Source organism: Canis lupus, chromosome 15, assembly GCF_011100685.1.
Source record: "Canis lupus familiaris isolate Mischka breed German Shepherd chromosome 15, alternate assembly UU_Cfam_GSD_1.0, whole genome shotgun sequence".
NCBI lineage: Eukaryota > Metazoa > Chordata > Mammalia > Carnivora > Canidae > Canis > Canis lupus.
In genome coordinates this window covers 734,572-760,517 of record NC_049236.1, presented here as the reverse complement: position 1 = coordinate 760,517, position 25,946 = coordinate 734,572, and the positions used below count along the sequence as shown (strand labels likewise).

The 25,946-nt window shown below is 45.0% G+C and overlaps 2 protein-coding genes across 7 annotated transcripts in view; both read left to right on the top strand.

The window, feature by feature from the left end:
* The window catches only part of CCDC30 (coiled-coil domain containing 30), a 67,801-nt gene extending 66,444 nt beyond the window's left edge, over window positions 1–1,357 (top strand). For all 5 annotated transcript variants that reach the window (XM_038557665.1, XM_038557664.1, XM_038557669.1 and 2 more), the window contains 2 exons: window positions 576–640; window positions 995–1,357. In XM_038557665.1, the coding sequence (XP_038413593.1) occupies window positions 576–640; window positions 995–1,118 (189 nt within the window). In that variant the 3' untranslated portion in view covers window positions 1,119–1,357. The remainder of the gene's footprint in view (window positions 1–575; window positions 641–994) is intronic.
* Window positions 1,358–3,506: 2,149 nt separating this feature from the next.
* PPIH (peptidylprolyl isomerase H) lies at window positions 3,507–21,804 on the top strand. Of its 2 annotated transcripts, XR_005370055.1 has the most exons (11): window positions 3,507–3,662; window positions 3,892–3,956; window positions 4,208–4,231; window positions 4,509–4,553; window positions 5,449–5,491; window positions 9,127–9,219; window positions 12,912–12,999; window positions 13,484–13,524; window positions 14,294–14,385; window positions 20,758–20,955; window positions 21,609–21,804. XR_005370055.1 is itself a non-coding variant. In XM_038557663.1 (10 exons), the coding sequence occupies exons 1-9, from the start codon at window positions 3,597–3,599 to the stop codon at window positions 14,360–14,362; spliced, it is 534 nt and encodes a 177-aa protein (XP_038413591.1). In that variant the 5' UTR covers window positions 3,508–3,596; the 3' UTR covers window positions 14,363–14,385; window positions 21,609–21,804. The 2 variants fall into 2 exon arrangements, 1 of the variants encoding a protein (XP_038413591.1); XM_038557663.1 differs by lacking the exon at window positions 20,758–20,955 and having other exon boundaries at window positions 3,508–3,662.
* The last annotated feature ends 4,142 nt before the right edge of the window (window positions 21,805–25,946 follow it).

Genomic DNA, 25,946 nt, shown 5'->3' with positions numbered 1-25,946 from the left:
TCTTTCTCTGATTTATTTCACTTAGAATAATGCTCTGAAGGTACATCCGTGTCATTGCAAATGGCAGGATTTCCTTCTTTTTTTATAGTTGAATAACATTCCATGTGTGTTTATCACATTTTCTTTATTCATTTATCAATCCATGGACACTTAGGTTCCATGTCTTGGCTGTTGTAAATAATTCTGCTATGAACATGGGGCCGTGGGGTGCAGATATCTTCAGACAGTGATTTCATTTTCTCTGGATATCCAGAAGTGGAATTGTTGGATCATATGGCATTTCTGTTTTTAGTTTTATGAGGAACTGCCCTACTGTTTTCCACAGTGGCTGCACCAATGTAGATGCCCACCAATGGTGCACAAGGGTTCCTTTTTCTCCACACCTGTGCCAGGATTTATCTCTTGTGTTTTTGTTTTTGTTTTGTTTTGTTTTGTTTTTTTAATGATGGCCATTCTAATCGGTATGAGGTAAGTGAATTAAATCTTTAGCCAAACATATATATAAAGCATACATTTTAGGATCATATTGCCAATGGCTTATAATTTTAAATATGCAATCCTTTCTTTTCTTTTAGGAGACAATTAATGACGTCCCTGAACTTGAAGTATGGAGTAAAATCTTGCCCTTATCAAGCTCCAGGTTAGTAAAGTCAAGACAATCATCTGCAAGCCTGAGAGTCATGGCAGCCTAACCCCTCCTGAGTTGCTAGCTTGACAAAGCATAGCATTTGGGGGCGATTTTTCTATACTTAGTACTTGAATCTTTTTCCATTTCCTTCTCTGTTTTCCACCTCTTCACCCCCATATCTGACAGAATCTTGACTTAAGGTAGAAGGTAATCCCTGAACATAAATTTAAGGTAAATGTTACTTGACTTTCTTTGTATTTGACTCTTGTAAAAAACTGAAATCCAATTGATACCTTATCCCTGTAATCCCAGAGTGCTATCAAGAGATCCCATTTTAACAAAGTCCTCACAAATGGCCATTCTTAGTTTTTCAGGAAGAGGTTTGGTACAGTCAGTCAGAAACCTTCAAGAGCTTGAGGAACGTAAGTCAGAAGAAGCAATCGCAAACCTTGAAGTCCCCCAAGTCTCTTTAGGGTTCACAGAATTCTGAAGCTGGATACATAAAAGTGACTATTCTGAAAGAGACACAGTGCATCCAAGAACAAGACCAAAAGTCAGAACCATAAAATCACTGGTGGCTAAAACTAGACTGATCGAAGCTGCTAACTTAAAGCTTGGGTGTGAGGGTGGAACATGACATGGAGAAGAATTACCACAGATCCCCACTGGACATCAACTGAGAGTCTTTGAAATTGCTGATAAATTCATTAAACCAGTTATAAAAATATATTTCTCAAGTGTGTTTGATATCCTCAAGTAACTTTGTATTGATCAATAATAATGACTTAAGTTCAATGGTTTACTTAGTGTTCTGTTCAGCAGAGCACATATATGTCTAATTCAGCACTTTCCCCCTATTATCATGGGTATTAATTATTTTTGAAAAGTAAAAACAACATAATCATATTAAAGCAAATACTTTAAAGAGAAAAATCTCCTCTAATCCGGTATTCTTAACACAACTATTTTCATATATTCCTTTTTGGTTCTTATTCAAATGCATATATTTTTTAAGTGGTTGTTATAGGTTCATTTTCACAGTCTGATTTTTAGCTTAATATACCATAAAACAGGGGATCCCTGGGTGGCTCAGCGGTTTAGTGCCTGCCTTTGGCCCAGGGCGCCATCCTACGGTCCTGGGATCGGGTCCCAAGTCAGGCTGCAGGCATGGAGTCTGCTTCTCCCTCCTCCTGTGTCTCTGCCTCTCTCTCTCTATGTCTATCATGAATAAATAAATAAATAAATAAATAAATAAATAAATAAGATCTTTAAAAAAACATATATATACACCATAAAACATTTTCCTGTGTTTTAGCAGTCTTCATAATTATTCTTTCAGTAGCCACATGATATTCTATCACGTTGATGTTCTATAAATTATCTTGTTTGCATTCAAGTTGTTTCTGCTTTTTCACTATTTGAGATTATGCTGTGGTGAAAGTCTTTGCGAATATAACTCTTCTTTTCTCTCGAGTTACTCCAGAAAAGATTGGCAGTTATGGGCCAGAAGACACAAATGTTACACAGTTTTGGTATATCACTTGTAGTGTTGCTTTAAAAAAAAAAGAAAAAGAAAAACTTGTGTCAACATAATGTTTCTATAGTCAGACTTTTTTTCTTGTCTTTTCTTTTTATTAAGTAGGCTCCACACCCAGCATGGAGCCCAATGTGGGGCTTGAACACACCACCCTAAGATCAAGACCTGAGTTGAGATGCAGTCAGATGTTTAATCGACTGAGCCACTGGTGCCCCTATGGTCAACCTCTCTAAGCCTCAATTTCTTGATCCATAAATGGGAACAGTAGTCATTCCTGTCCCATAGAGTTGTGAGGACCAAAGTAAATGAAATGTGTATTTAGAACTTAGTAGCTGCTTAACAAATGCTAGGCATCATCACTGATTTTCACTAGCACTGGTTTTTCCACAACCTCATCAACATTGGATATTACCAATTAAAAAAAAATTATTTTAGAATAGTTGGTATAAACTATACTGAAGGGTGACTCCTGCTGTTCTTTCTTCCCATCCTGCTCCTCTCCCTCCTACTCTCCTCGGACTCTTTCTTCTCCCTCTTCAGTTGGAGATAGAGAAGGATACCAAGGGGAAAGGAAAAGTAACTAAAAATAAAAAAGACACCATTAAGTTGAGACATTGAGTTTTTACATGTAACCCCTGCTTCCGCAGACAACTGGCCAAAAAGGATGATCAAAGGATATAGGACACAATAGCTATGATATCAGATACAGGCTGTGACTCTAAGCCTTGCCCAAGGTCACCTTTTTTCACTCAATTCATTGAATCTATTTATTGGATCCTCACTATGGGCTACTCAATAGTAGGCACTAGAGCTAAGGATGGGAGGCCAGGAATGATCTATAAACAGGTTCATTTTAAAAGCTCTAGCTGGGGGCAGGTGGCTCAGCGGTTGAGCACCTGCCTTCGGTCCAGGGTGTGACCCTGGAGACCCGGGGTCGAGTCCCACGTGGGGCTCCCTGCATGGAGCCTGCTTCTCCCTCTGCCTGTGTCTCTGCCTCTCTCTTTCTCGTGATTAAATAAGAAAATCTTTAAAAGGGGGAAAAAAACAAAAAGCTCCAGCAGGAATGAACTGTAGGTGACAAGAGGGGCAGCTCGCGAGCAGAACCAGAACTCCGGTTCCGGCTTAACCCGAGCGCTCAGGGTCCAGCACCTAAGACCCACCGCCTCCCGCGCCGCCGCGGCGCACACTGAGCGGAGGGGGAAAGACGCGCCGTGTACGTCGGCTCGGAGGCCTTGGCCCCGCCCACTTCCGCGACGCCCAGTTTCGGCGCCGGAGGCCGGGAGCGCTCCGCAGCGGGGCGGGACTTCCGGGGGGCGGGGCCTGGCCTCGGGTGGCTCTGCCTGCGCCTGCGCCGGCGAGTAGAAGCCCCGGAAATCGGGGCTCGGGTTCGCCGGAACCGGTGCCTGCGGCTACTGCTTCCGGGTCGGAGCCATGGCGGTGGCAAATTCAAGCCCCGTCAATCCCGTGGTGTTCTTTGATGTCAGCATCGGCGGCCAGGTGAGGTTCCAGGCCCGGCCGGGAGGGTCTCCCGCACCCGGGGATAGCGGACTCGGGAAGCCAGAAGGCGAAGCTGGACCGGGACCTACCGACCTGCGGGGCGGGGGGCTCGGGAGGGAGAGGAGTCGTCTCGCGCATCCCAGCGCCCCGCCGGGGGGCGGGGGGGACCGGGCCGCCCCCCCGGATCCCTGCTCGCTGAGGCCTTCTGACCGTGTCCCGCCGCCTGCAGGAGGTCGGCCGCATGAAGATCGAGCTCTTTGCAGACGTTGTGCCGAAGACGGCCGAGAATTTTAGGTAAGGGGATGCTCATCGGAACCGGGAGCCGGACCGGGCCTGCGTGGCGGCCCGCTCCCCGCCCTTGAGATCGGAGCTCCGAATTGTCCCCGTTTTTACCCTTCCCATCTCAGTTCATCGTAATTCTGGGTGTCGAGGCCGGCGGGCCCGCGGGGGGCTCAGGCCGCGCTCCCCTCCCCGCCCCTCTGCGCCAGGAGCGCCCCCCGCTGTGGGGTCACCGAGACTGAAGCATCCCCTCTTTTCCCTTTCAGGCAGTTCTGCACTGGAGAATTCAGGTCAGTCTCTCAGACGTGGTTGACTCGTCTGCTCGCTCCTGAAGGGTGCCCCGGGGCCGCAGTGGGGTTTTGGGGAACCACGCCCGTAGGCCTTGAATGATTGCTGGTGCCGGTAGTAGAAGGTTAATACCCCAAGGGTCTGTCTTCAGTTCATTTGCCTCCTTTATCTCTCTCCTCCCCACCACCTTTAGAGAGTCTCTTGGCTCGAGTGTGTGGGAAGCTGGGAAGACCTGTCATTACTTGTCGTCATTCCAAGTCTCTTTCTTTTTGGTTATAGAAAAGATGGGGTTCCGATAGGATACAAAGGGAGCACCTTCCACAGGTAAGGCTTGGCAAACCATCCTGCAGGATTTTAGAATTACTTTCTAAAAAAGTAATTTCTTACTTTTTTTTTTTTTTAAGATTTTATTTATTTATTCATGAGAGACACAGGCAGAGGGAGAAGCAGGCTCCATGCAGAGAGCCGGACGCGGGACTTGATCCGGGGTCTCCAGGATCACACCCTGGGCCGAAGGCAGGCACGAAACCACTGAGCCACCCGGGCTGCCCTGTAATTTCTTACTTTCTTTAGAAAGTAAGATTCATTTCTTTAAAGGGAACTAAAACCATAGGATAATTCCTAGATCTTGAGAAGGAATGTTTTTTGTGAACTCAACAATAGATTTGAAGGCTTATTAAAAACCAAGGGATCCCTGGGTGGCTCAGCGGTTTAGCACCAGAACTTTGCCAACTGAATTCAGCAGAAATGCCAAGGTATTAACAGTAGGTGCAAGGTTACAATTAACAGTGTTCTCAGCATCCTCTCCCCCCATCCCCAGACCCCCAGGGATGGATTCTGATTAGCTAAAGCCAGTAAGAGCAGAACATTTTTTTTTTTTTTTTTAGAGCAGAACATTCTTTAAAAAGGAGGCAGCCCGCGTGGCTCAGCGGTTTAGCGCCGCCTTCAGCCCAGGGCGTGACCCTGGAGACCCCGGATCGAGTCCCACCTCAGGCTCCCTGCATGGAGCCTGCTTCTCCCTCTGCCTGTGTCTCTGCCCCCCCACCTCTCTCCCTCTGTCTCATGAATAAATAAATAAAGTCTTTAAAAAAAAAACAAAACACCAAAGTTTAAAAAACGTTTTATTTTTAAATCAGTGTTAATCTAAAGTATAATGAGTACGTCAATGTTTTTCTAAATGACAGAACCTTCTCTCAGGATGCTTTATTCTCTGTTTCAGGGTCATAAAAGATTTCATGATCCAGGGTGGGGATTTTGTTAATGTAAGTATTATTTCTTTGCTAATAAAGACCTGTAGGAATATTGGTTTTTATTACTGCTGTTGCTGCTATTTTTTTTGCTACGGAGTCCAGTCCTGAGGCTTGAAACAATAACCAAGTTTGATGAGGAAGAGGGGTGACAGGAATGTCCTTTAGAGTTGCTGGCTTCCACTCTTTATACCATTAGGTGACAGACATCAGCACCCTGATTGAGTCACTGACTTCCAAATCAGCCTTTTAGGGCCAGAAGCTAACTTTCCCAGCATGCCTATAGATGATCCATGAGAGATGCAAACTAGTCAGTCACATGAAACTTGGGTAGAAATCAGATGCAATTGTTTTGTTTTCTAAATGGCAGTAAGTTCTCTTTCAGTGAGCTAAATGCTTATGTCCTATTTGCACATGCCTGGAAAGCTGAGTTTTTCATCAGAAACCGATTTAGTGGGCAAAGAATCAGAGCAACAGAGGTAGATCATTCTGGAAGGATGTTTCCTCTATTTACTAGCGGGGCCCAGTAGAATGGCTCTTCGCTGCGATTAATGGACTTTCTTGTGACTAGACTGTATGTGTCTCTCATACCAAGCCTCTTCGCCCTCCTCTGACTCTGGAAGGTGCTGAATAAACCATATCTCTTCTTAAATCTACTTTTGTTCTTAACCAACCACTTGTGTGCATGTCTGTGGTCTTATTAATATCATTTGGTTAGTCATGTTGCTATTTTCTTGAGTCTTGGGAGATGTCTTTCTCCTTCTTATGTATATTTATTTAGTTAAACTTTGAGGAATTTTTAAAGACTTCCTTCCTGTCTAGGAAAGGTTACAAAGTGGCAGATTTTAGGCTGAACCAGACTTTTAGATACACGTTGTTTCATGTGTGTGATGTTGTAAAACTGGGACATTTCACCAGAAAATTCCAGAGTTTTGTTTTCTCTTTAAAGAATGGAAAACAGGTGTGCACTTGGCCTGTGTTTCTCATGTAGCAGCAATGGTTTAGAATCAAATAACTGTTCCTTTAATCAGGGTCTGTCCTTGCCATTTCACCTCAGTCACTACCACCTGCTTCCCTTACTTATGTCACTTGCCCCTGGAGGGCAAGTTTGCAACCCCTGGCTTCCACTGATGGTAGTAGGGCCTGGGCAACTGTATACTTTGTGGTACCTGGTAAGAAGGGCTAAAAATCTATTCTCTGCCCTTTCTTCCTCTTTTCTTCCTTTTCATCCTTTTTCTCTTTCTTTCTTTCTTTGTTTCTTTCTTTCTCTCTCTCTCTCTTTCTCCTTCCTTCCTTCCTTCCTCCTTTCCTTCCTTCCTTCCTTCCTTCCTTCCTTCCTTCCTTCCTTCCTTCCTTCCTTCCTTCCTTCCTTCCTTCCTTCCCATAGGCTCCTGTGTTGCTGTATTGTCTTAACAGGGACAAGACCAGCTTCTTACTGGTCATTGCCAGGCACATCCAGTCACTTGCCGATAGCTCCAGGATCAGACAATATAGTCGGTCAGCCAGAAGGCTGAGTGTCAAGAAACAGTTGTTTGGTGCCACTCTTAGGAAAGAAAAAATAGAATGAACAAGAAGCAGAAGTAGGATTTGAGACCTTCTAGAGTTGGACCAAGAATATGTATTTGTTTTAATAATTATTTTTTGGTTGCAGAAGTGCAAAAAAGAAAATCATCTCTCAAGGAGTCTTGCTTTTCAAGGAATATATTCTTGGCATTTTAGTTTATAGCTGCCAGTCTTATTGTTACATATGTATGTATATCAAATATAATTTTTAGCAGACTTAAGATCATGTATACATTTTAATTTTTTTATGCTTAATAATTGTCTACATTTTCTTTGTCATTAAGTCACGATATAATAGCTATGTAATATCCCATATGAATAGATAACAAATTTATTTGATCAATCTACAATTGTTAAAAATTTAAGTTAGCTTTTTTTTTTAATATGTATCTATTTAATTTTTAAGCCACTGCCTATTGTTTGCTCTGATAAATTTTTTTTTAAACATTTATTTATTTATGAGAGAGAGAGAGAGAGAGAGGCAGACTCCATGCCAGGAGCCCGATGTGGGACTCGATCCCGGGACTCCAGGATCACACCCTGGACCAAAGGCAGGCGCCAAACCGCTGAGCCACCCAGGGATCCCCTAAGAATTAATTTTTGTTATTTTCCCTACTCTGGCTCCTGGAGAGCAATAGATCGCATAATTGTAGAGAAGGATGTGGGCAGTGGTCTGTCCCCCAGGTTTATTGGGAAATTGGAAGTGAACTGGTTTCTCTTCTGTATATATGTAGGAGTTAAAGGTATAATAGCTCACATTTATATAGTGCTGTGTCAATTGCAGGGTCTCTTCTGATTGGATCTTCATGGCAGCAGTGTAGAGAGCAGGTGATTCCATCTTAACTTGATAGTTGAGAGAAGTGATGCTCAGTGATATGAAGTGACTTTCCCAGCTCATAAAGGATTGATCTGGAACTCACATCCAGATCTTTCCACTACACAGAGCTTGGTTTTAGTAATTTTTAACCAAATAAAGGTTCGATTTTGACAGTTTTTTTCCATCTCTGGCTTATGTTAATCCCCTTTGGTAATCTTTGCCTCAATAAGGGCCCCTTGATTCTGCCCTAGGTCAGTGCTTTCCCTTTCTGCCATGCACCCAATATTCTTTTTCCTTACTGGCTGGAAGAGATTTGTCTTTTGGCACCTTCTCAATATTACCTTTAGACCCCAGGGATTCTGCTTATGGTACTGCAAATATGACTGTGGTCTAGTTGCTTTATTACCCTGATTTAAGTCGACTCCGCTGAAAAATGAGGAAGATGTTAGTGCTTATTCCGTGTGATTATTGAAAGAGCAAAGAGATAATGCTGATAAAACTAGTTTAAGCAGAAATTGGGAATTTATGATAAGGTGTTTCATGAAACCCAAAGGAAGAAACAGGTCTAAAAACTGGAAAGCCATATGGAACCGAGGCACTCCTTTTATTTCTGTTTCTCCAGTGCTCTCTGGACCTGTATGTTGCCTTCTCTTTCTGTTCCCTAGTCCGCTTTACAGAAGATGGTCACTGCTAGCTTCCAGGTTTACATGATAAAGTCAACCTTGAAGGGAAGCATCAGTCCTCTTTCCCGATTCCCAGAGAAGGAACTTTAGTTGGTCCTGCATTGTTTGGGCATCCTCCCCTGGACCAATCAGCTCTGATCGGGAGGGTAGTAGTATCTGTATAGACTAGACTTCCAAGAACCCACCCACTTGCATAGGTTGGGGAGGTAGGGATAGTGGTCAGTTAAGTGGGTAATTTTATTTGACTCCAGGCATAAGAGTCTTCAGGAGTGGCAAGGATTATGTACATGATGGTTGTACTATTGTTCCCTACTTTGCCTCTGTCTAAACCGAACTTTTAGAAGTCTAGCTGTGACCTGTTGGACCCAATCTATGCAGTGCCCTGGCCAGTCTCTGGGCTGCAGGTGCCTTGTATGGGGGTGGCTTTGATTGTACAATGGGGTCAAAGAGGTGTGGTTCTCAAAGGGACCTTCAAGAGGAAGAGTATACCTGAAGAGTGTTGCTGTGGTGCAGCAGCATTCCTCCTTTGGGCTTCAGGGGATGCCCAACACTCAAAACTTGCTAACACTTCCTTTCTCTCTGCTCAGGGAGATGGTACTGGAGTTGCCAGTATTTACCGGGGGCCATTTGCAGATGAAAATTTTAAACTTAGACACTCAGCTCCAGGCCTGCTTTCCATGGTAAGTGAGGTCCAGTCAAGATTTTTGGTTTTTTGTTTTTTTAAGATTTTTATTTACTTATTCATGAGAGACCCACAGAGAGAGAGAGGCAGAGACACAGGCAGAGGGAGCAGCTGGCTCCATGCAGGGAGCCTGATGTGGGACTTGATCCTGGGTCTCCAGGATCAGGCCCTGGGCTGGAGGCGGCACTAAACTCCTGACCCACCCAGGCTGCCCACCCAGTCAAGGTTTTGGATTAGATTTGTATGCAGCAGGTTTCTGGGCCCCCTTTGAGCCCAGTGATGTCTCTTAGGATCAAAGCAAACTCTTCTCTTGCTTGTCCCAGGACTGACCTCTGCTTCACCTCCTTTCCCAGTTGGCTTTGGTTTTGTTCAGCTGGGCCCCCTAGCAATCTGGGAAACCAAAATTGAACTCTGATGTGTGTTTTCTTACCTTTGTCTGAGCCAGGATATGCAGCTTGGCATCCAACCCTGTTGCTCAGAACACAGCCAGTTCTCCTTTTAGGCCCAACATCCATGCACTTGGCACTCCATCCACCAGGATTCCCAAGACACCTTCCCACTCATGCCACCTCCTGGCTGGTCCTCCTCTGGGCTCACTGACCTCTCCTGCTCCCTGAGCACCCTTTCTACCCCCTCCCATCTCTCCCTCCCCTTTCTCAGCTCCGTGCCTTATCTATCCCACTCCTGCTCACTCTGCTGCATGCTCACTCCCTCGTCTTCCTCTTACTCATCCTGCCCTAATTTTTCCTTACTCATCCCACCTTGCATTCCTCTCATTCTTGAATCCCCTCCCTGCTTTCCCTCATCACCCATTTCCCTGGCAGGGTCTCTAGTCTTGCTCTCCCTGATCTAGTATTTCCAGGCACCCGCTCTGTGCTCACTTGCATAACCTTCCACTTATTTAGGCAGGCATTCATCAAGTGAAGGTTTTCCGACACCCAGTCTGTTTCAGACGGGTGTACGGTGCTCTGGTACAGACCTGATCCCTGCCCTTCTGACACTTAACATCTAATGGGGCAATACTCATGCAAAATGACAAGCCCAGTGTAGTATAATTCACACTACTGCCTGTTGAGATAAGGGCTCCCCCGGGTATGTAAAAGTACTGGGAGGGCCCCGTAGCATGAGAGTAAGTACTTCAGGGGTCAGGCTTCAGAGGAAGGTGGTGTGAAATAGCAGGGTGGCAGTCAAGGGGCTGAAGGTGAGGAAGGATGAGAACATCTCTTATGAATGGGAGAGGGAAGGGCCAGTAGAGACCCCTGGAGAGGCAGGTGGGTCTAGCTCCTTAAGGGTTTTAAATGAAAGTAAAGATGAAGTGTCTGGAGTTTCTTGCATAGTTTATGGAGAGCCATACGCTTTTTTGAACAGGGTCAATAAACTTTGTGATTTAGGATGAAGCTCCTGGCTGCGGGGTGAGTGGCAGATGGGAATATGGAGGTGAGCGCAGGGAAGCTAGTCAGGATGCTACCATGAGAATTGGGCAAGACCAGACCAGCAAACTGTGCAAGCCCCATTTTTGGAAAGCCAGGCTGGGTAATCACGGGTAAATGCTGCAGGAGGAGCTTAGGTGGGCTTGGATCTTTGCTAGGAGGGCTGGAACCCTCTATGGGCATGCCCCTATGTTAGCATCTATGGAGGAGTCAGAGAAATGGAAGGAAACCGTGTCTGCTCCCTCAAGCTGACACTGGTGAAGTTGTGCTATCACAAATCATGTGCAGAACTGTTTTTGTTTCCATCCTCCTCTAAATCGTAAGTTCCTTAAGGGCAGGGACTGGGCCTCAGTGGTCTTGAAGCCCTACTACTTGAGACAGAAAGGCGTGGAGCAGATACCGATGAATGACCAAAAGATCATCAGCATGATGGCTAACATTTATTGGCCAATTGCTCAAAAAGCACTGTATTTGCATTAATTCATTTTAATCCTCTCAGCATACCTTTGAGATAGGTATAAATGAGGATCCCGAGGCCCAGAGAGGGTATGTGACTAAACTAAGGTCACACAGTCTGTGGTGGAGCTGGGATTCCAGCTAGGTCATCATCTGGCTCCAGAGCTTATTCTCGAAAGCAGTAAGCAGACCTGCCTGAGAATGAATTAATGAGTGGCTGAGGACAGAGAGCGTCTCCTGAGCTATAAAAATGTATATGATGGTTCTCTGGTTTGTTTGCTAATAAATGTTCATACGCCAAGCAGCAAGGTAGATTGATTGACTGGTTGGTTGTTAGGTGGAAAGAAGGAAGCAGAGATTTGGGAGCCCTGAGAAGTCTGTCCCTCATTGCACAATGTGTGCCCTCTGTGACTGGCTTAGGCATTCCCTTGCTTTCGTGCAATGAGCTGTTCTAAATACACGCACAAAACCCAAAAGTAGCCTCATCTTACGTGGGGCATTTCTAAGTATAACTAAAAATCCTCAGTGAGGTAGTGAGCACGTTCCCCTAGACAGTGTTGTGAATGTATTTCATACACACTTTTATCCCTACACAGCTGAGCACAGAATTAACCAATTTAAATCCACGCAGCGTCCAATTACTGCTAGTGGCCTATGTCATTATTTCCAGTCCTGTCTCCGTCATGTTAATCTTACGAGACCTGTGCTTTTAATAGTACTCTGTTTTCCACTTTCTACTCCTTTTTTCCAAAACAAAAGAAGTATGCAATAAAATGTTCACATAGACCTTGTTGCAAGGCAGTGCTACTGAAAGGTAACTTGTCGATGTACAAAAGCCTGAATTTAGTGTATTAAAGGCAATTTGGGGATACTAGCATGTAAAGTACAAAAGTACACTTCATTAGAAAGTCAAATATCACCCTAGAAATTATCCCTCTGCATCGTACGTAATAATAGCCTCTTCTTTTATAACACATTATGAAATGTAATGATATAGAAATAATTTCAGGGGATCCCTGGGTGGCACAGCGGTTTAGCGCCTGCCTTTGGCCCAGGGCGCGATCCTGGAGACCCGAGATCGAATCCCACGTCGGGCTCCCAGTGCATGGAGCCTGCTCCTCCCTCTGCCTGTGTCTCTGCCTCTCTCTCTCTCTATCATAAATAAATAAAATTAAAAAAAAAAATTTTTTTCAAGGGAGGATACAGGTAGAGACTTTCAGATTCTCAATTTAAAAAATTCTTGCTCCTGTAAAATTCAATAAGGATTTTGGGTGTAGCTGTAAAAAGCAAACATCATTGATTAAATGTAGTCTTTTTCTAGCATGGCACCAGCTTAGCAATTTCTTGCATTTTCTTAAAGGCATTTATTACCGTTGTCACGGTGCAGTACAAAGCTATTCAGACAAAAGAGCTTATGGCATAGGCAACAGGCTTTTTCTCAGTGGTATCTAATTTGTAACTATAATCCAGGTATAACCAATATTGGATTAAATACAGCAAATCAGGTCCCATGAACAGTTGTTCCCACTTTAAAAATTCACACTAAATAAATAAATAAATACATACATACAAATTCACACTGCAGGAGAACTGTGCCTTGATTCAAGGATCTAGCTCCTTGAGGGCAGTGATTATGTATCCTGTTTATGTCCTTGGATCCTAGCTCTGGAGACCTGGCTTATAGTAGATATTCAGTAAGGTTTGCTGAAAGAAAGGAATCAAGGCTACAGGCTCTTTTGGGAATCTTATCCTTCGGCTAGCGTGGCCGGGAAAACTCACTGGAGATGTACTTGGTTTCTGTCAGGCAAACAGTGGTCCCAGTACAAATGGCTGCCAGTTCTTCATCACCTGTTCTAAATGTGATTGGCTGGATGGGAAGCACGTAGTGTTTGGTGAGTGCTATTCCTGTCCCAGAGTCCAGGCCCCATTCACACGGAGTGGGACTTCCAAAGGAGCCAGTCCCCAGGCTCTAAGCCCAAGAGGGCTCAGCTGATATAACTGGTCTGGGAAGGTGGAGGTGGTGGGAGGTGGGGAGGACATGTGCTTGGAGCACTAAAGGGAAGGGCGGAGGGGCTGTGTGATAGAGTGTGTGACCACTTGGCTGATCTGTGTGTCTGGGAGGGAAACCCAGATGGTATCACTGAAGAAACGCCATGCGGAGGCAGCATGGTATGGTAGGGCTCTGCAGTCGCTCAGACCTAGCGCTCTGTAACCTCTTACCTGTGACCTTGGGCAAATCATTTCACTTCCATCAGGTCCCAATTTTCTGATGGTAGGAGGAGGGTCAAATGAGATGATGGCTAACAGTGGGCATCAGAAGCTGGAAAGTGCTACGCAAATGAGAATAATAAAGTCTAGCTCTTATTCTTCCTACAGGAAAGATCATTGATGGACTTCTAGTGATGCGAAAGATTGAGGTGAGTCATGTTCTGATTTCCTGTATCTCGTCCGTTCTGGTCTAGGAGCCGAGTGTGTGAGGCCCGGGCCTGACCACCTCCAGTTACGTGGGCTCCCTCAGGAAGAGGGAGGAGTACGTGGCCCCTGCCTCCCTGTGTTTTCAGCTTGCAGCTTTGCATCTCTAGTGCACACCGAAGTTTGGCCTCTGACAGCCCTTTCACCTCCTTGATAAGATCCTACAGTGGATCCAAGATCCTTCATGACCTCGTTCCTGCCACCTCTGCACAGCCCCTTCTGCCTCTACTGCCTCCATATTACAGCCTCCTCAGGCTACTAGCTCTTCTCTAAATGTGCCATACACATTCCTGCCTCTGGCTCCTTCCTGCCCCTGAGCGTTTGCTCATGCTGTTTCCTCTACTGGAATGCCCTTCTCCTTTCTTTTCCTCCTCTTTGGATCCACTGCCTCCTTCTAGGCCCAGCTCAGATATCTCCTGTGGTGTGAATCCTTCCTGACCTGCTGAAGCAGTGGTTGCTTCCTCTGCCCTGTTGTATAAACTCTGTCTTATAACTTATTGCCTTGTTACATATCATAGGTTTGATTTTTTTTTTTTAAACTGTAGTACATTTTCTCTTTGATCTGGATTATCTTTACCCTTCTGCTAGGATGGGGATTGTTATCCTTTCAGTCCCTGAGTCCTCAATCCAGAGCACAGGGGCTGACAGACATCAGTAAATGTTTGGTGAGCTTGTGTCTGAGTACATGAATCTCCACTGTGCTTTCTCTCCTAGAATGTTCCCACAGGCCCCAACAATAAGCCCAAGCTACCTGTGGTAATCTCACAGTGTGGGGAGATGTAGTCCAGAGCAAGACTGATCATCAGGTACGTGTGTCTTTCTCCTCCTGGTTAGGAGTCCCCAGTGAAGACAGCATGATCTAGTGGAAGGAACTTCACACTTGAAACATGAGAGCATGAGATTGAGCCCGTCTCCTGTCTCTGTGACCTTGGGGAAATCACCTTCCTTTCTGAGCCTGTTTTCCTCATCTGTCAAATGGGGACAATAGCTATCTCGGGCTCATTGTAAGGATCAAAAGAGGAAGGGTTATTGGGGTGTTTTTACTTTTCTACCACTTGGTGGTTTACAAAGTATCAACCTGAGAACCAGTAGGCAGTCTCCGACAGCACTGCCCGACTGTAGTTCCTTCCATTCAGGGCTCCTGCTGGAAGGACCTGCCTCCTCCCCCCCCCCCCCCCCTCCTCCCCCCCCCCCCCCCCCCGCCTTCCCCCTCCCTCCCCCCCAGCAACTCCCTGCTGGAAGCAGCCTGGGCCGCCTGGAGCACAGCTGTCACGCTTCTCCTCAGAACTGATGCTCATTTCCAGGCCCTGACTTTGTATCTGCCAGCCTCATAAGTGAACGCAACATACTTCTCAGCCCATGTGGGCTCACTTCCTACCCATATTTGCCACTGCCTGCTCCTTGCCGGATGACAACTGAAAAATGCCTGTCTTTCAGGAGCTTATGGGGGGGAGTAAGACACATTCTCCGAGGTGATCACTGGTAATATGAGTGACATTGCTAAGTGTTATCAGAGTTCAAGGGAGACATTGATCACTTCAGCTAGGTGTGGGGTAGTGGTGTTTTGCCTTGCTTTGCTTCTTTCCTTCCTTCCTTCCTTCCTTCCTTCCTTCCTTCCTTCCTTCCTTCCTTCCTTCCTTCCTTCCGTTTTCAAACCTGCAGAAAAGTTGGAAGAATGATACACTGAACACCCATCTATCTGCCTTTCACCCAGATATTCCAGTGGTTAAGATTCTCACTTATCATTTTTGCTTTAACTTGTTTTCTTTCTTTACCTTCTTGCCTCTCCTCTCTCCTGCTCCCCTTCTTTCCCTACTTCCTCCCGTCCTTTCTACCTTCATTCCTTCCATTGTTTTCCTTCCTTTCTTTCCCATTTGAAAGGTGAAGACTTTTTTTTTTTTTTAAGATTTTATTTACTTATTCATGAGAGACACACAGAAAGAGGCAGAGACACAGGCAGAGGGAGAAGCAGGCTCCATGCAGGGAGCCCGATGTGGGACTCGATCCCAGATCCCGGGATCACGCCCTGAGCCAAAGACAGATGGCTCAACTGCTGAGCCACCCAGGCATCCCGAAAGGTGAAGACTTCTTGATACTTTACCCCTAAATACTTCAGCAAACAACTCCTAAAAATAGCATCCTACATGACCACAGTAATATTTTTTTTCACAGTAATATTATTTAACATACATGCTCCAACTTCCCCAATGTCCACATAGTAACTTTAATAGCTCTAAAAAAAAAAAAAAAGAGATTCAATGAAGATTCATATATTTCATTTGGTTGTTTATTTTTAGTTATAAAAGTAATGTTGGGCAGCCCGGGTGGCTCAGTGGTTTAGTGCCACCTTCAGTCCAGGGCGTGATCCTGGGGACCCAGGATCGAGTCCCGCGTCGGGCTCACTGCATGGAGCCTGCTTCTCCCTCTGCCTCTCTCTCTCTCTCTCTGTCTCTCATGAATAAATAAATTAAATATAAATGAATGAATGAATGAATGAATGAATAAATAAATAAATGTAACATAATACAATCTTGAGAAAACAGTTCAAGTCCTTGTCATCTCTCCTCCCCCACCCCATCCAATCCCACTTCTGTCCCAGGAGGTAGCTGCTTTATCAGTTTGATGTATGTCCTTCAGGGCCTTTTTTGTTCCTATCTTATTTTGGGAGGTTTTGTTTTTCCCAAATTTCGTCACACTATTTTGTTCATCACTTGTTTTCCATTTGGCAGATGTCTTGAAGACTTTTCCTCTCCCATCACATAAAACTACTTTGTACTAAAACAAAACTGACAATATTCTATGTTTGTAGCATATAACATATTTTACCCTTCTCTTATGATTTGAATAGTTATAAATTTTGAACCTTAGTTCTCTATTTTATATGTTATAACTATTTTGTCCAGAATGTATTTTAAGCAAAAACTAGCAATGTGTTGGTTTTCTGAACATTGGTGATAACTTTTGTTAAGCAGAAGTTCTAAGTTTTGATGAGGTCAAAACTATCCGTCTTTTCTCTTACGGCTTTTGTGGTTTTGTTTTGTTTAGGAAGGTCCTTAATATCTCAGATCATAATGTCTTTTGTATTATTTCTAATATTTCTATGGTTTTATTTACATACTTAAAAAATTACCTAGAATTTATGTTTCTTTTCTCTGCTTTTGTTCCTCAGTGGAGATCTAGTCAAATGCCAGACCATTTTAATAACTGTACATACCTCTCTCTGTGATTTTGTATTATAGCATCTGGCACTTACAGGCATTCATTAAAAATTTATTACATGAGTTAATAGGGAGAATGTCAGGCATTTTAGGCAGGGAACTGGTGTGTGCAAATGCTGAGGCAGGCATGCACAAGTGTTTCCTAGAAGCTGCACATGGTCCTCTCTCTTGTCCAGCCAAAAGATCCCTTCTCAGGCACAGTTGACACCCTGAGGTTTCTTTTCTGCCAGTACCAGGGGTCCCTAGGGCTCAGCATGCTCTACTTCAGTAGTGTCTGGCTTTTCCCTCCTTCTCCCACTTAGTTCTTTGCTGAACCTAAATTGAGCTACTAGGTCCTTTTCCTTCTAAGGATTGACCACTGATCACTACCGGAGGACAAAGATAAAAAGAATATGGAGTTTAGAAATTTTTGCTTGGGGCTTCTTTTCTTTATTTTTCTGAGTCTCTTATAGAAAGTTCATGGAAATCCTTGTTGGGGGCTTGATTTCTGAGGGTGGTGATCACAACCCTCCCCTCCTCATCTCTTATTAGCAAAGGGTATGTAAACCTTTGCCCCCATGGAAGCCTCTCTTCTTGGCCTGCAACCCAAGCAGAATAAATTCCACAGGGTCCATTTGACGTTCCAGAGGCTTCTTAGACCAGAACTGTCCAATAGAAATTCCTTTCTGTGATGGTGGAAATGTTCTATATCTGTGCTGTCCATCATGCAGCTCCAGCCACATGTGACAGTTGAGCACTTGAAATATGTGGCTGATGTGACTGAAGGACTGAATTTTTTATTTAATTTTAATTAAATAGAAGTCTGATACCTCCAATTCAGTCTCCTACCCCTGACTTGCTCAGAATTGAACTTTTCATAGCTAATACTTAGAGGCAACATCATAATGGCAGTTATCGTTTATTGCATACTTTTTGTGCTAAATACTGAGCTAAGAACTTGAATTATCTCATTTAACTTTACCAAAAATCTTTATTATAAGCTTTAAGGTGTTAGGGATTTAGGTGGCAGTACTGACCCCACTTTGGGTTTCTCAGTACTGTGATTTGGAAGAAAGGAAAAGTGGAGATTAATTCCCTGGAGAACAGTTGTCATCCCATCATTTTTCTTCCCAGCTATAAAGTTACAAGCATCTCTAATTCCTATGGGAATGTTTTAGATTCCTCCAGTTGTGTGGGGCAGGATAATGGTTGACAGCTAATATAGATGCTGTTTTCAAACCCTACTGGGCAGTATTTTTCAAACCTTAATGTACTTATGAATCACCAGGAGATCTTGTTAAAATGCTGGTTCTGGTTCAGTGGGTCTGGATAGGGCCAGAGATTTTGCATTTCTAAGCAGCACTCAGGAGATGCTAATGCTGGCTTTGAGTGGCAGGGCTATAGTAGAATAACAGAACCTGCTTTTTAATTAAGAAGCCTCCATATTCCAATGAGAAAGACCCAGAAGGAGATCCTTTCTTGGTGGCACTGGTCCGGCAGGAATCTACTGCATTGAAATCAAGATATCACCAAATCATGCATATGGGGCCTTGTGCCTAGGCACTGGAAATAAAAGAAGATGGGAAGGAAATAGAAGATGGTGCCGGTGGCTTGATGAGCTGTATCTCCCTAGGAAGCACTCCTGGAACTTCTGTGTTTTGCCTTAGGGCCTGACTTTGGTTTTAGTGAGCATGAAGTTTTCTGTACAACTCTAGATATAGAAACCATGGTTTTATCTCTGTGGGTGCTGTGAAAGCTTTTTACGATGAATTTGATTAGGTATACCTAAGTGACCCTTGGCCCTCATGATTCTCCTGCTGTAGTCTAGGCCAGTTTCTTTGCTACTTAGGACTACTTGGGGACTGGTCTGGAGCCTCTGGTTTGAGAGTCTCTTGGAAAGGGGAGTGGCTGAGGGCTCTGGCAGTCCAGCTAGTCTGGATTGCTGTTCTTCCAATTATCCCCAGACCTGGTACCTGTAGCAAGCAGTAGATAGCTTTCTTCCATCCCCAAGTTCCCTAAAGAATCGAATCACTTGCGGTCATCTGTTAACGCTACTAATTCCCAGATCCCTTTTCTGGAGAGTTTGAGTGAGTGAGTGTGAGGTAGGATCCAGGACGCTATGTTTGTAACAAGCATTTCAGGTGCATCTTATCAGAGGAATATGGGTAACGCTGCTTTAGGTGGTGCTGTGATGAGTACCTTTTAACAGTGTGGCATCATTCAAATTCAAATGGTGATCAGATTAAAAATTAATTAACCTGTGGGTGGTGGCTAGAACAGTGGCGAAGGTGCTATTGGAATGGTGGAGCTTTAGGAAACACTGTCCCCCATTCTGGGATTACCCATAGATGTGATATGTTCCTGTAGAGGAAGATGATGAGGCATGTTGGTGGCACATGGACTGGTCCTTCATTCTTTCCACAGTACGCACTGATGGATTAAGATGGGCCCCATGCTGCATATGAGACTGCAAATTTGAAAAGCCCAGTTCCTGTCCCTAAGGAACTCACAGTCTCTTGGGGAAACTGACAATTATAGTGCAAAGAGCACTGGACTAGAGGCTTCAGAACAAAGTAAGGAAAGCTGGAATGCCTATGTCTGCCTGAACCAGTCTGGGGAGACCACAGGAGAGATGCTGCTCTGGCTGGCTGAGTAGGTGAAAGAAGAGAACTTCTCAGGTGGCTAAAACGGAAGGGCATTCCAAGCAGAGGGAACAGCATGAGCAAAAGCACAAAAGCAGGAAACAGCAGGAATTGTAAGGGAAACTGCACCTAATTCATATGGCCAAAGCAGGGAGGTGTTTAAAGCAAGAGGTAAGGGGTAAGGCTGGAGAAGGCCAGGGCCAGTTGTGAGATCAGGGCAGGCTGAGATACTCATGTTATCCTGAGAGGGCTTCAGGCAGTATGCACATTTGTTCCCTCCTGGGGTGAGAGTCCATTGTACTCTGGGCATTGTCAGAAAGGAGCCTTGCCTGGCCCTCCAAAAAGAACCAGGCCAACAGGAGCCACTGGAAGATTCTGAGCAGGACATTGTGATTGAATTTGCTTGTTCCAATGATGATTCTGGCAGCAACGTGCAGGAGAAGCTGAGGTCGGTGAGGTGTCCACTGCAGAAGTCCGGGCCAGAGAAAAGGTTCCCCATGAAAATACAGGTCTAGGAAGCACCAGAGATTTGACAGCAAATATTTGCATGCCTGCTGGGTGTGTGACACTGTTGTCGCCTGCCCTGAAAGACAGAAACCTTGCCAGCCAAAAGGAGAGGGAGGGAGAATGGCTTCATTCCAGTCCAATCCAGTACAAAGGCACAGCTCCGGGTAGTGATCACAGGGATCAGGTCTCACACTGAGCTATACCAATCAGTGAAATACCACGTAGCCTGAAAAAGAAACGTAGATGGGGGGGGGGGGGGGGGGGGGGGGCAGATTTCTAGGGAATTTTTTTTTTTATGAAAGAGTATCATTTACTCTTCCTTTTTATTTATTTATTTATTTATTTTTTATTTTTTTATTTTTTTATTTTTTTAAGATTTTATTTATTCATGAGAGACACAGAGAGAGACAGACACAGGCAGAGGGAGAAGCAGGCTCCATGCAGGGAGCCCGATGCGGGACTGGATCCCGGGTCTCCAGGATCACTCCCTGGGCTGAAGGTGGTAAGCTAAAGCGCTGAGCCACCCGGGCTGCCCATTTCTAGGGAATGTTAAGGGACAAAGTCAAGATTTAGTACATTTGAGTGTTTCAGGAATTACTATAGTGAAATTAAGCCAACTGTTAATAATAGTTACTTGTGTAGAGACGGCAAAGAGTCTTTTTCCCCCCATTTCTATCGTCCTGTGTATGCTTGAACTTTCTTTATTGAGCGTGTATCTTATAATAGAAATAAAATTGTGTATATACGGAGTTTTAACTGATCCTAGTTCCTCGCAGCTGCTCCCAGGAGCATGTGGCTAACCAGCCTGGTCCCTCCCATCTCTCCGGTCTAGGCACAGCAGCGGTGCCTTCCTGGGTGCTGGCACAGTACTTGGTCCATCTCCGTACGGCATCTAACGTGGCACATTACCCCTGTTGGCCTGGTCTTCTCTAGACAGAACTCCTTGAGGCAGGGACCACGCTGACTCACACAGCACCTGGTCTACAATAGAGCTTAGGTCCTGGAGCACCATGGGACGGACAAAGTGCATGTACGCAGTTTTATACATTCTGCTTTGGGGCCTAGGGGTAAACTTCTGAGCCTGCCGCCTGACACCAGGACTCCCTGTCCCCTGAAGGGAAAGGGGTGTGGCCACATGTAGGGGGAGGGAGACAGGGTAGTTTCTGAATGTACTCACTCTGTTCTTAAAGCTAACTACCAAGGCCATAAACAGAGGGTGTGGACTTTACTTTCTCTATGACACTGGGACCAAAACCTGCAAGGACGAAGGATTGCTCTTTGTTCTAGAGCTCCACAGAGAGCCATCGAGGTCTGGCAAAAAGCACAGACTTTGGAGCCAAGGAGACCAAGAAGCCCCATCACCGTCAAACCATTAAACCCTGAGAGACCCTAGTTTCCTCTTCTGCTTGATTACAGATAACATATCCTGCACAGTTTGTGAAGGGCAAATAAATGAGGCTATATGCATGGCCATAAATATTAGTTTCTTTCTTTTTGGTTCTTGTGTAATACACTCTCAACTTTATCATGAGGAACCAAAGGTCTGACCGTGGGCAAGAGTCAGGCCAGTTCTGCTCTTTGGGGAAAAGCAGGTTAGGAGTGTAGACAAGAGCTGGGAGTGTTGTGTCTCATGGAATGTCCCCTTCAGTTGCATCCGATCTGCTTCTTTTCCATCCCTAACAGACCTCCACCTCTGCCACCGGAGGCCTTCCCTTGCTCTGGGTGGCGCTTTGAGGGAGATCATCTGGATTGGCCCCTGTGTTTGCTTCCCTGCCTGCTGCTGACCTTTCTGATCAAGAGACCTTGGAAGTGTCACAGATTCAGAACCCAAGACTGTTTACATTTTCGATTGTAAATAAAGTTTTGTTTTGTTTTGTTATATGTGTTGTTTTTAACCTATTATAATGATAGCCTAGCCTGTCTCCTCACACCTTACCTTCACCTAGAAGGACTAGCTCTCGCCAGAGGCTAGCATGGACCGGAGCCAAACTGTCCCTGTGGTTAGGTGATGCCTCAGACTTGCAAGCAACTGTAGCACTCCCTTCTTTGGTTCCAGCTGGTTGGGCAAAGAAGGCAAAGCTCCAGGGCTATAAGTACAATTTATTCCAAGGATGTTCCCAGGTTCAGTTTGGTTGGTTCTGGAGCCTGTGGGAAAAAGGTCACTAACTTGGGATATTTTTGGATCCGAGACCATTTGGTAGAATGTGTCTCAGTCATGATGAAATGGGAATAATTTACTCAAATCTTAGTTTTAATCTGAGGTCTTTTTTAAAGATTTTATTTATTTGAGAGAGCACAAGCTAGGGAGAGGACTCTGGGATCATGACCTGAGCTGAAGGCAGATGCTTACTGGCTTGAGCCACCCAGGTGCCCCTGGGGTCATTTTTTAAACAGTAGAGGTCTTGAGAAGTTCTCTTCCCCTTTCAGAATCTCAGTCTTCTCATCTGTAAAATGGGGATAATAACACCTACCTACCTCATAGCATTGTTGAAAGAGTCAAATAAGAACATGGATATGAAGGTAACTGCCTTGGAAAATGCTTATCCTGAAAGGACATGGCCCAACATGGAAAGACCTCACTGAGCATAATGTTCAAGGGGTAAAAAAAGAAGTTCCATGGTGGGACACCAGGGTGGCTCAGTGGTTGAGCGTCTGCCTTTGGCTCAGAGCGTGATCCTGGAATCCTGGATCGAGTCCCACATCGGGCTCCCTGCGTGGAGCCTGCTTCTCCCTCTGCCTGTGTCTCTGCCCCCACCCCTTCTCTCTGTGTCTCTCATGAATAAATAAATCTTTAAAAAATAAAAATAAAAAAGCTCTATGGTGTTCCTTTCATGAAGCCATTTCTTGCCATCTCTCTTGGCTCATGGGCAGGGATGACTCAACTCCTGGCAGTGGCAGAGGTAGCGCAGAGCTGAATTCTGTGACAGAAGAGAACCTGTTTAAAAGTGCCATTTCAGTGTATTGGGGTACAGGGAGCTGGTGAGCTATACAAAGGCCCTACAGTATAGATATTTGCAACTCTCTATAGCTAAGTAGACAGGGTTCGGGCGACAAAGTGAAGAAAGGACGACCTAATGGTGGAGAGTTCTTTAACCAGACAAGGTGGAATTAGAGAAAGAGGAAGAAGGATGAGCAGCTGAGATCCTGAGTTGATGTTCTTGTGATGGGTCATTCAGTTGAATCCAGTTACTTTTGGCATCTGCATTCTAGGCCAGTCTCTGTCCTGGGCACAGGAGCTGCAAGATGAGTAGGATGTGGCCCATGCTTGTGGCAGGAGTTAGGCACATTTCAATTCAGTGTGGTATTAGAATGTGAACCAGGAAATATTGGTGTGTTGTGTTGTTTTGTTTTGTTGCTATGTCCCCAGCACCTAGAAAGGTATCTAGTATCTAGTACGTGCTCAAGGAATACCTGTTGTGTGGATGGTATGTACAATGGTATGCTGTAGGGGTGGGGGGTAGAGGAGTAGCATGAAAGGAAGAGGTAACATTTGAGTTAATTATGGACAGATTGAGGGCTTTCTAGGGAGAGGAACTATGTTCTTGGGCCACACTCTGTTAGAGATGGAAGACCGGGTGAACATTATTTCGCAATGGAGATTCTTGGAATGAATCTCTTTGCCTTTCCTATCACTTAAGGGTGGCACTGAAGTTGTCCAAACTGGTCACCATGCTGGGCAGTGTACTAGCAAGGGGCTAGCAAACCTTGGAGCAGAAAGCTCCCACCTTGGAGCAGGGGTTGAATTTTGACATGAACTATTTATCCTCTAGGGCATCAGTATCATCTCTGCGGCTATGGAGGTGGCTACAAGGAAACTAGTTTCTTAAGTAACTCATCTTTATACTCATTGAGCATGAAGAGAGGGCTTAGTGTGGATAAGTAATGATACTTTTAAGTAACATTTTAAAGACAAATCTTACAGAATTGATATTGCTGTTTGAGAAGCCATCCCTTCAAAGCAGTTACAGAGGGAATATTGCTCATTTATTCACAGAGGTGCTGCTCCCATTGTTCCTTTTTTTTTTTTTTTTTTTTTTTAAGATTTTATTTATTTATTCATGAGAGCCAGAGAGAGAGAGGCAGAGACACAGGCAGAGGGAGAAGCAGGCTCCATGCAGGGAGCCCGATGTGGGACTCGATCCCGGGGCCCCAGGATCATGCCCTGGGCCAAAGGCAGGCGCTAAACCACTGAGCCACCCAGGGATCCCCTGCTCCCATTGTTCTAAGTGTCTTTGTAACTCTACTTTGGAAGAAAGGTCGCAAACCTATAGGGCACACTTTTAAATGTCCCCAGTGTTGGAAGAACTGCCTCTGAGGAAGCATTTTCTTTTTAACAGTCAAAAGTTATGTGGAGTTGGAACAGATAAATAGCAGCTCCAGAATCCACCTATTCTGTCCATACACATAATTGCCGCAAGCCTTTTTCACCCGGATTACTGGTGCAGCTGCCCAGATGACCTCTCCGCTGCCAGTACCTTCTCCAGTCCATTTTCCACACCACGTTATTTATAGAACAAACTTACTAAGATGCTGGGTGTCAGGTACTAGTCCAGATGTTTCAGGAACTCAGTCTGAGGAGAGGAAGATTTAAATAGTGCGACACAGTGTGTTAGGATGGGGGGGTCTCCTAATGAATAACATCTGAGGCAAGACCCAAAGGATGAAGAGTTAAGCAGGCAAAAGAGAAGAAGAGAGAAAGGAAGAGAGTTCTATGTAGAGGGAATAGTATGTAATAACTCACAGGAGGCAATGGCTAAAAGATCACCTGGAAGGTTGAACAAGGAAATGTGAAAAGAAGTGTCAGTTTGGAGAAGTCCTTCAGAGTCCTGTAAATCACAATAAGAAATTTGGACAAACCTAAGAGTGGTAGTAGTCACTGAAAGATTTCAAGTAGGACTCTCATGATCAGATAGATGTTTTCAGAATGCTCTGGATGTTGCGGTGGAGGATATTAGAGTAAGAAAGAGGTAGAGACTGGCCAGGGGTGGGGGGGCACAGTAGTGCTCTAAAGTGAGGGGTCAGCAGACCGGTTGGCAGGTCAGACGGTACTCCCTGTTTATCAGTGGCTCCTAAGCTAAGAATAAGAATGTTTTTTTAGTGTCTAAATAGTTGAAACAAAAGAATATTTTGTGATATGTAAAAAAATATATGAAATTCAAATTTCAGCGTCCACAACGCTGCGGTTTTTGGAACACAGGTGCACTTGTTTATTGATTGGCTGCTTTCAGGCTCTAAAGTTGAGCAGTTGAGACACAATCATCTGGCCTGCAAAGCCTAAATTGTTTGCTCTCTGAGAAAGTTTGCCTATTCCTGCTGTAAGCAAGAGATGATTGCCTGCACTAGTGTCAGGGCAGGAGGAATGAGAGATCTGGTTTGGCATTTAGAGATCTTTAGGAGGTGGAATGGACAAGCCTCCATCATCCTGCCCCAGCCTGCTGCCTCCTTCCTTCCATCTTGTCCCTCTACAATCCCTTTTCCACCCAGTAGCCATTTTTTAAAAATCTTGCCACTCCCTACTTAAAATTCTAAAATTACCCTTTTCACCATTGCCCTTAGGATAATTTCAAATAAAAATGTTCCTAATTGGAACCAGCCTACCTCTATAACCCAAGGTCTTCATTCTAGCCTTACCCCGACTACTTGCCTTCCATTTCCCCCAGGCCCTCCCCGTCGTCTTGCCTCCAGGCTTTTGCATAAACCTCCTCGTGCCTGGAGTCGGCACTCCCACCTTCTTCCCACCTCCACTCCCAAAATGCTTTGTGCTTTTGCGAAGCTGTAAGAGTGTTTGTGGGAGTTTAAATTTCTGCCTTCATCCTCAAGACTGAAATTCCTGTGTTTAAACGTCTGCCTGCATCCCTAGACGGAATTTAGGGCAGAGACTTGGGAGTTTCGTGCTGGCGCGTCAGGGCCCACAGGAGAACCCTTAGCATTAAGAACGAATGAAGGGGGGGGGGGGGGGGGACTTGGGCTACATCAGGTGGCAGCCTCAGAAATGGTTTGTACGAGGAGGACGGTAGTCCC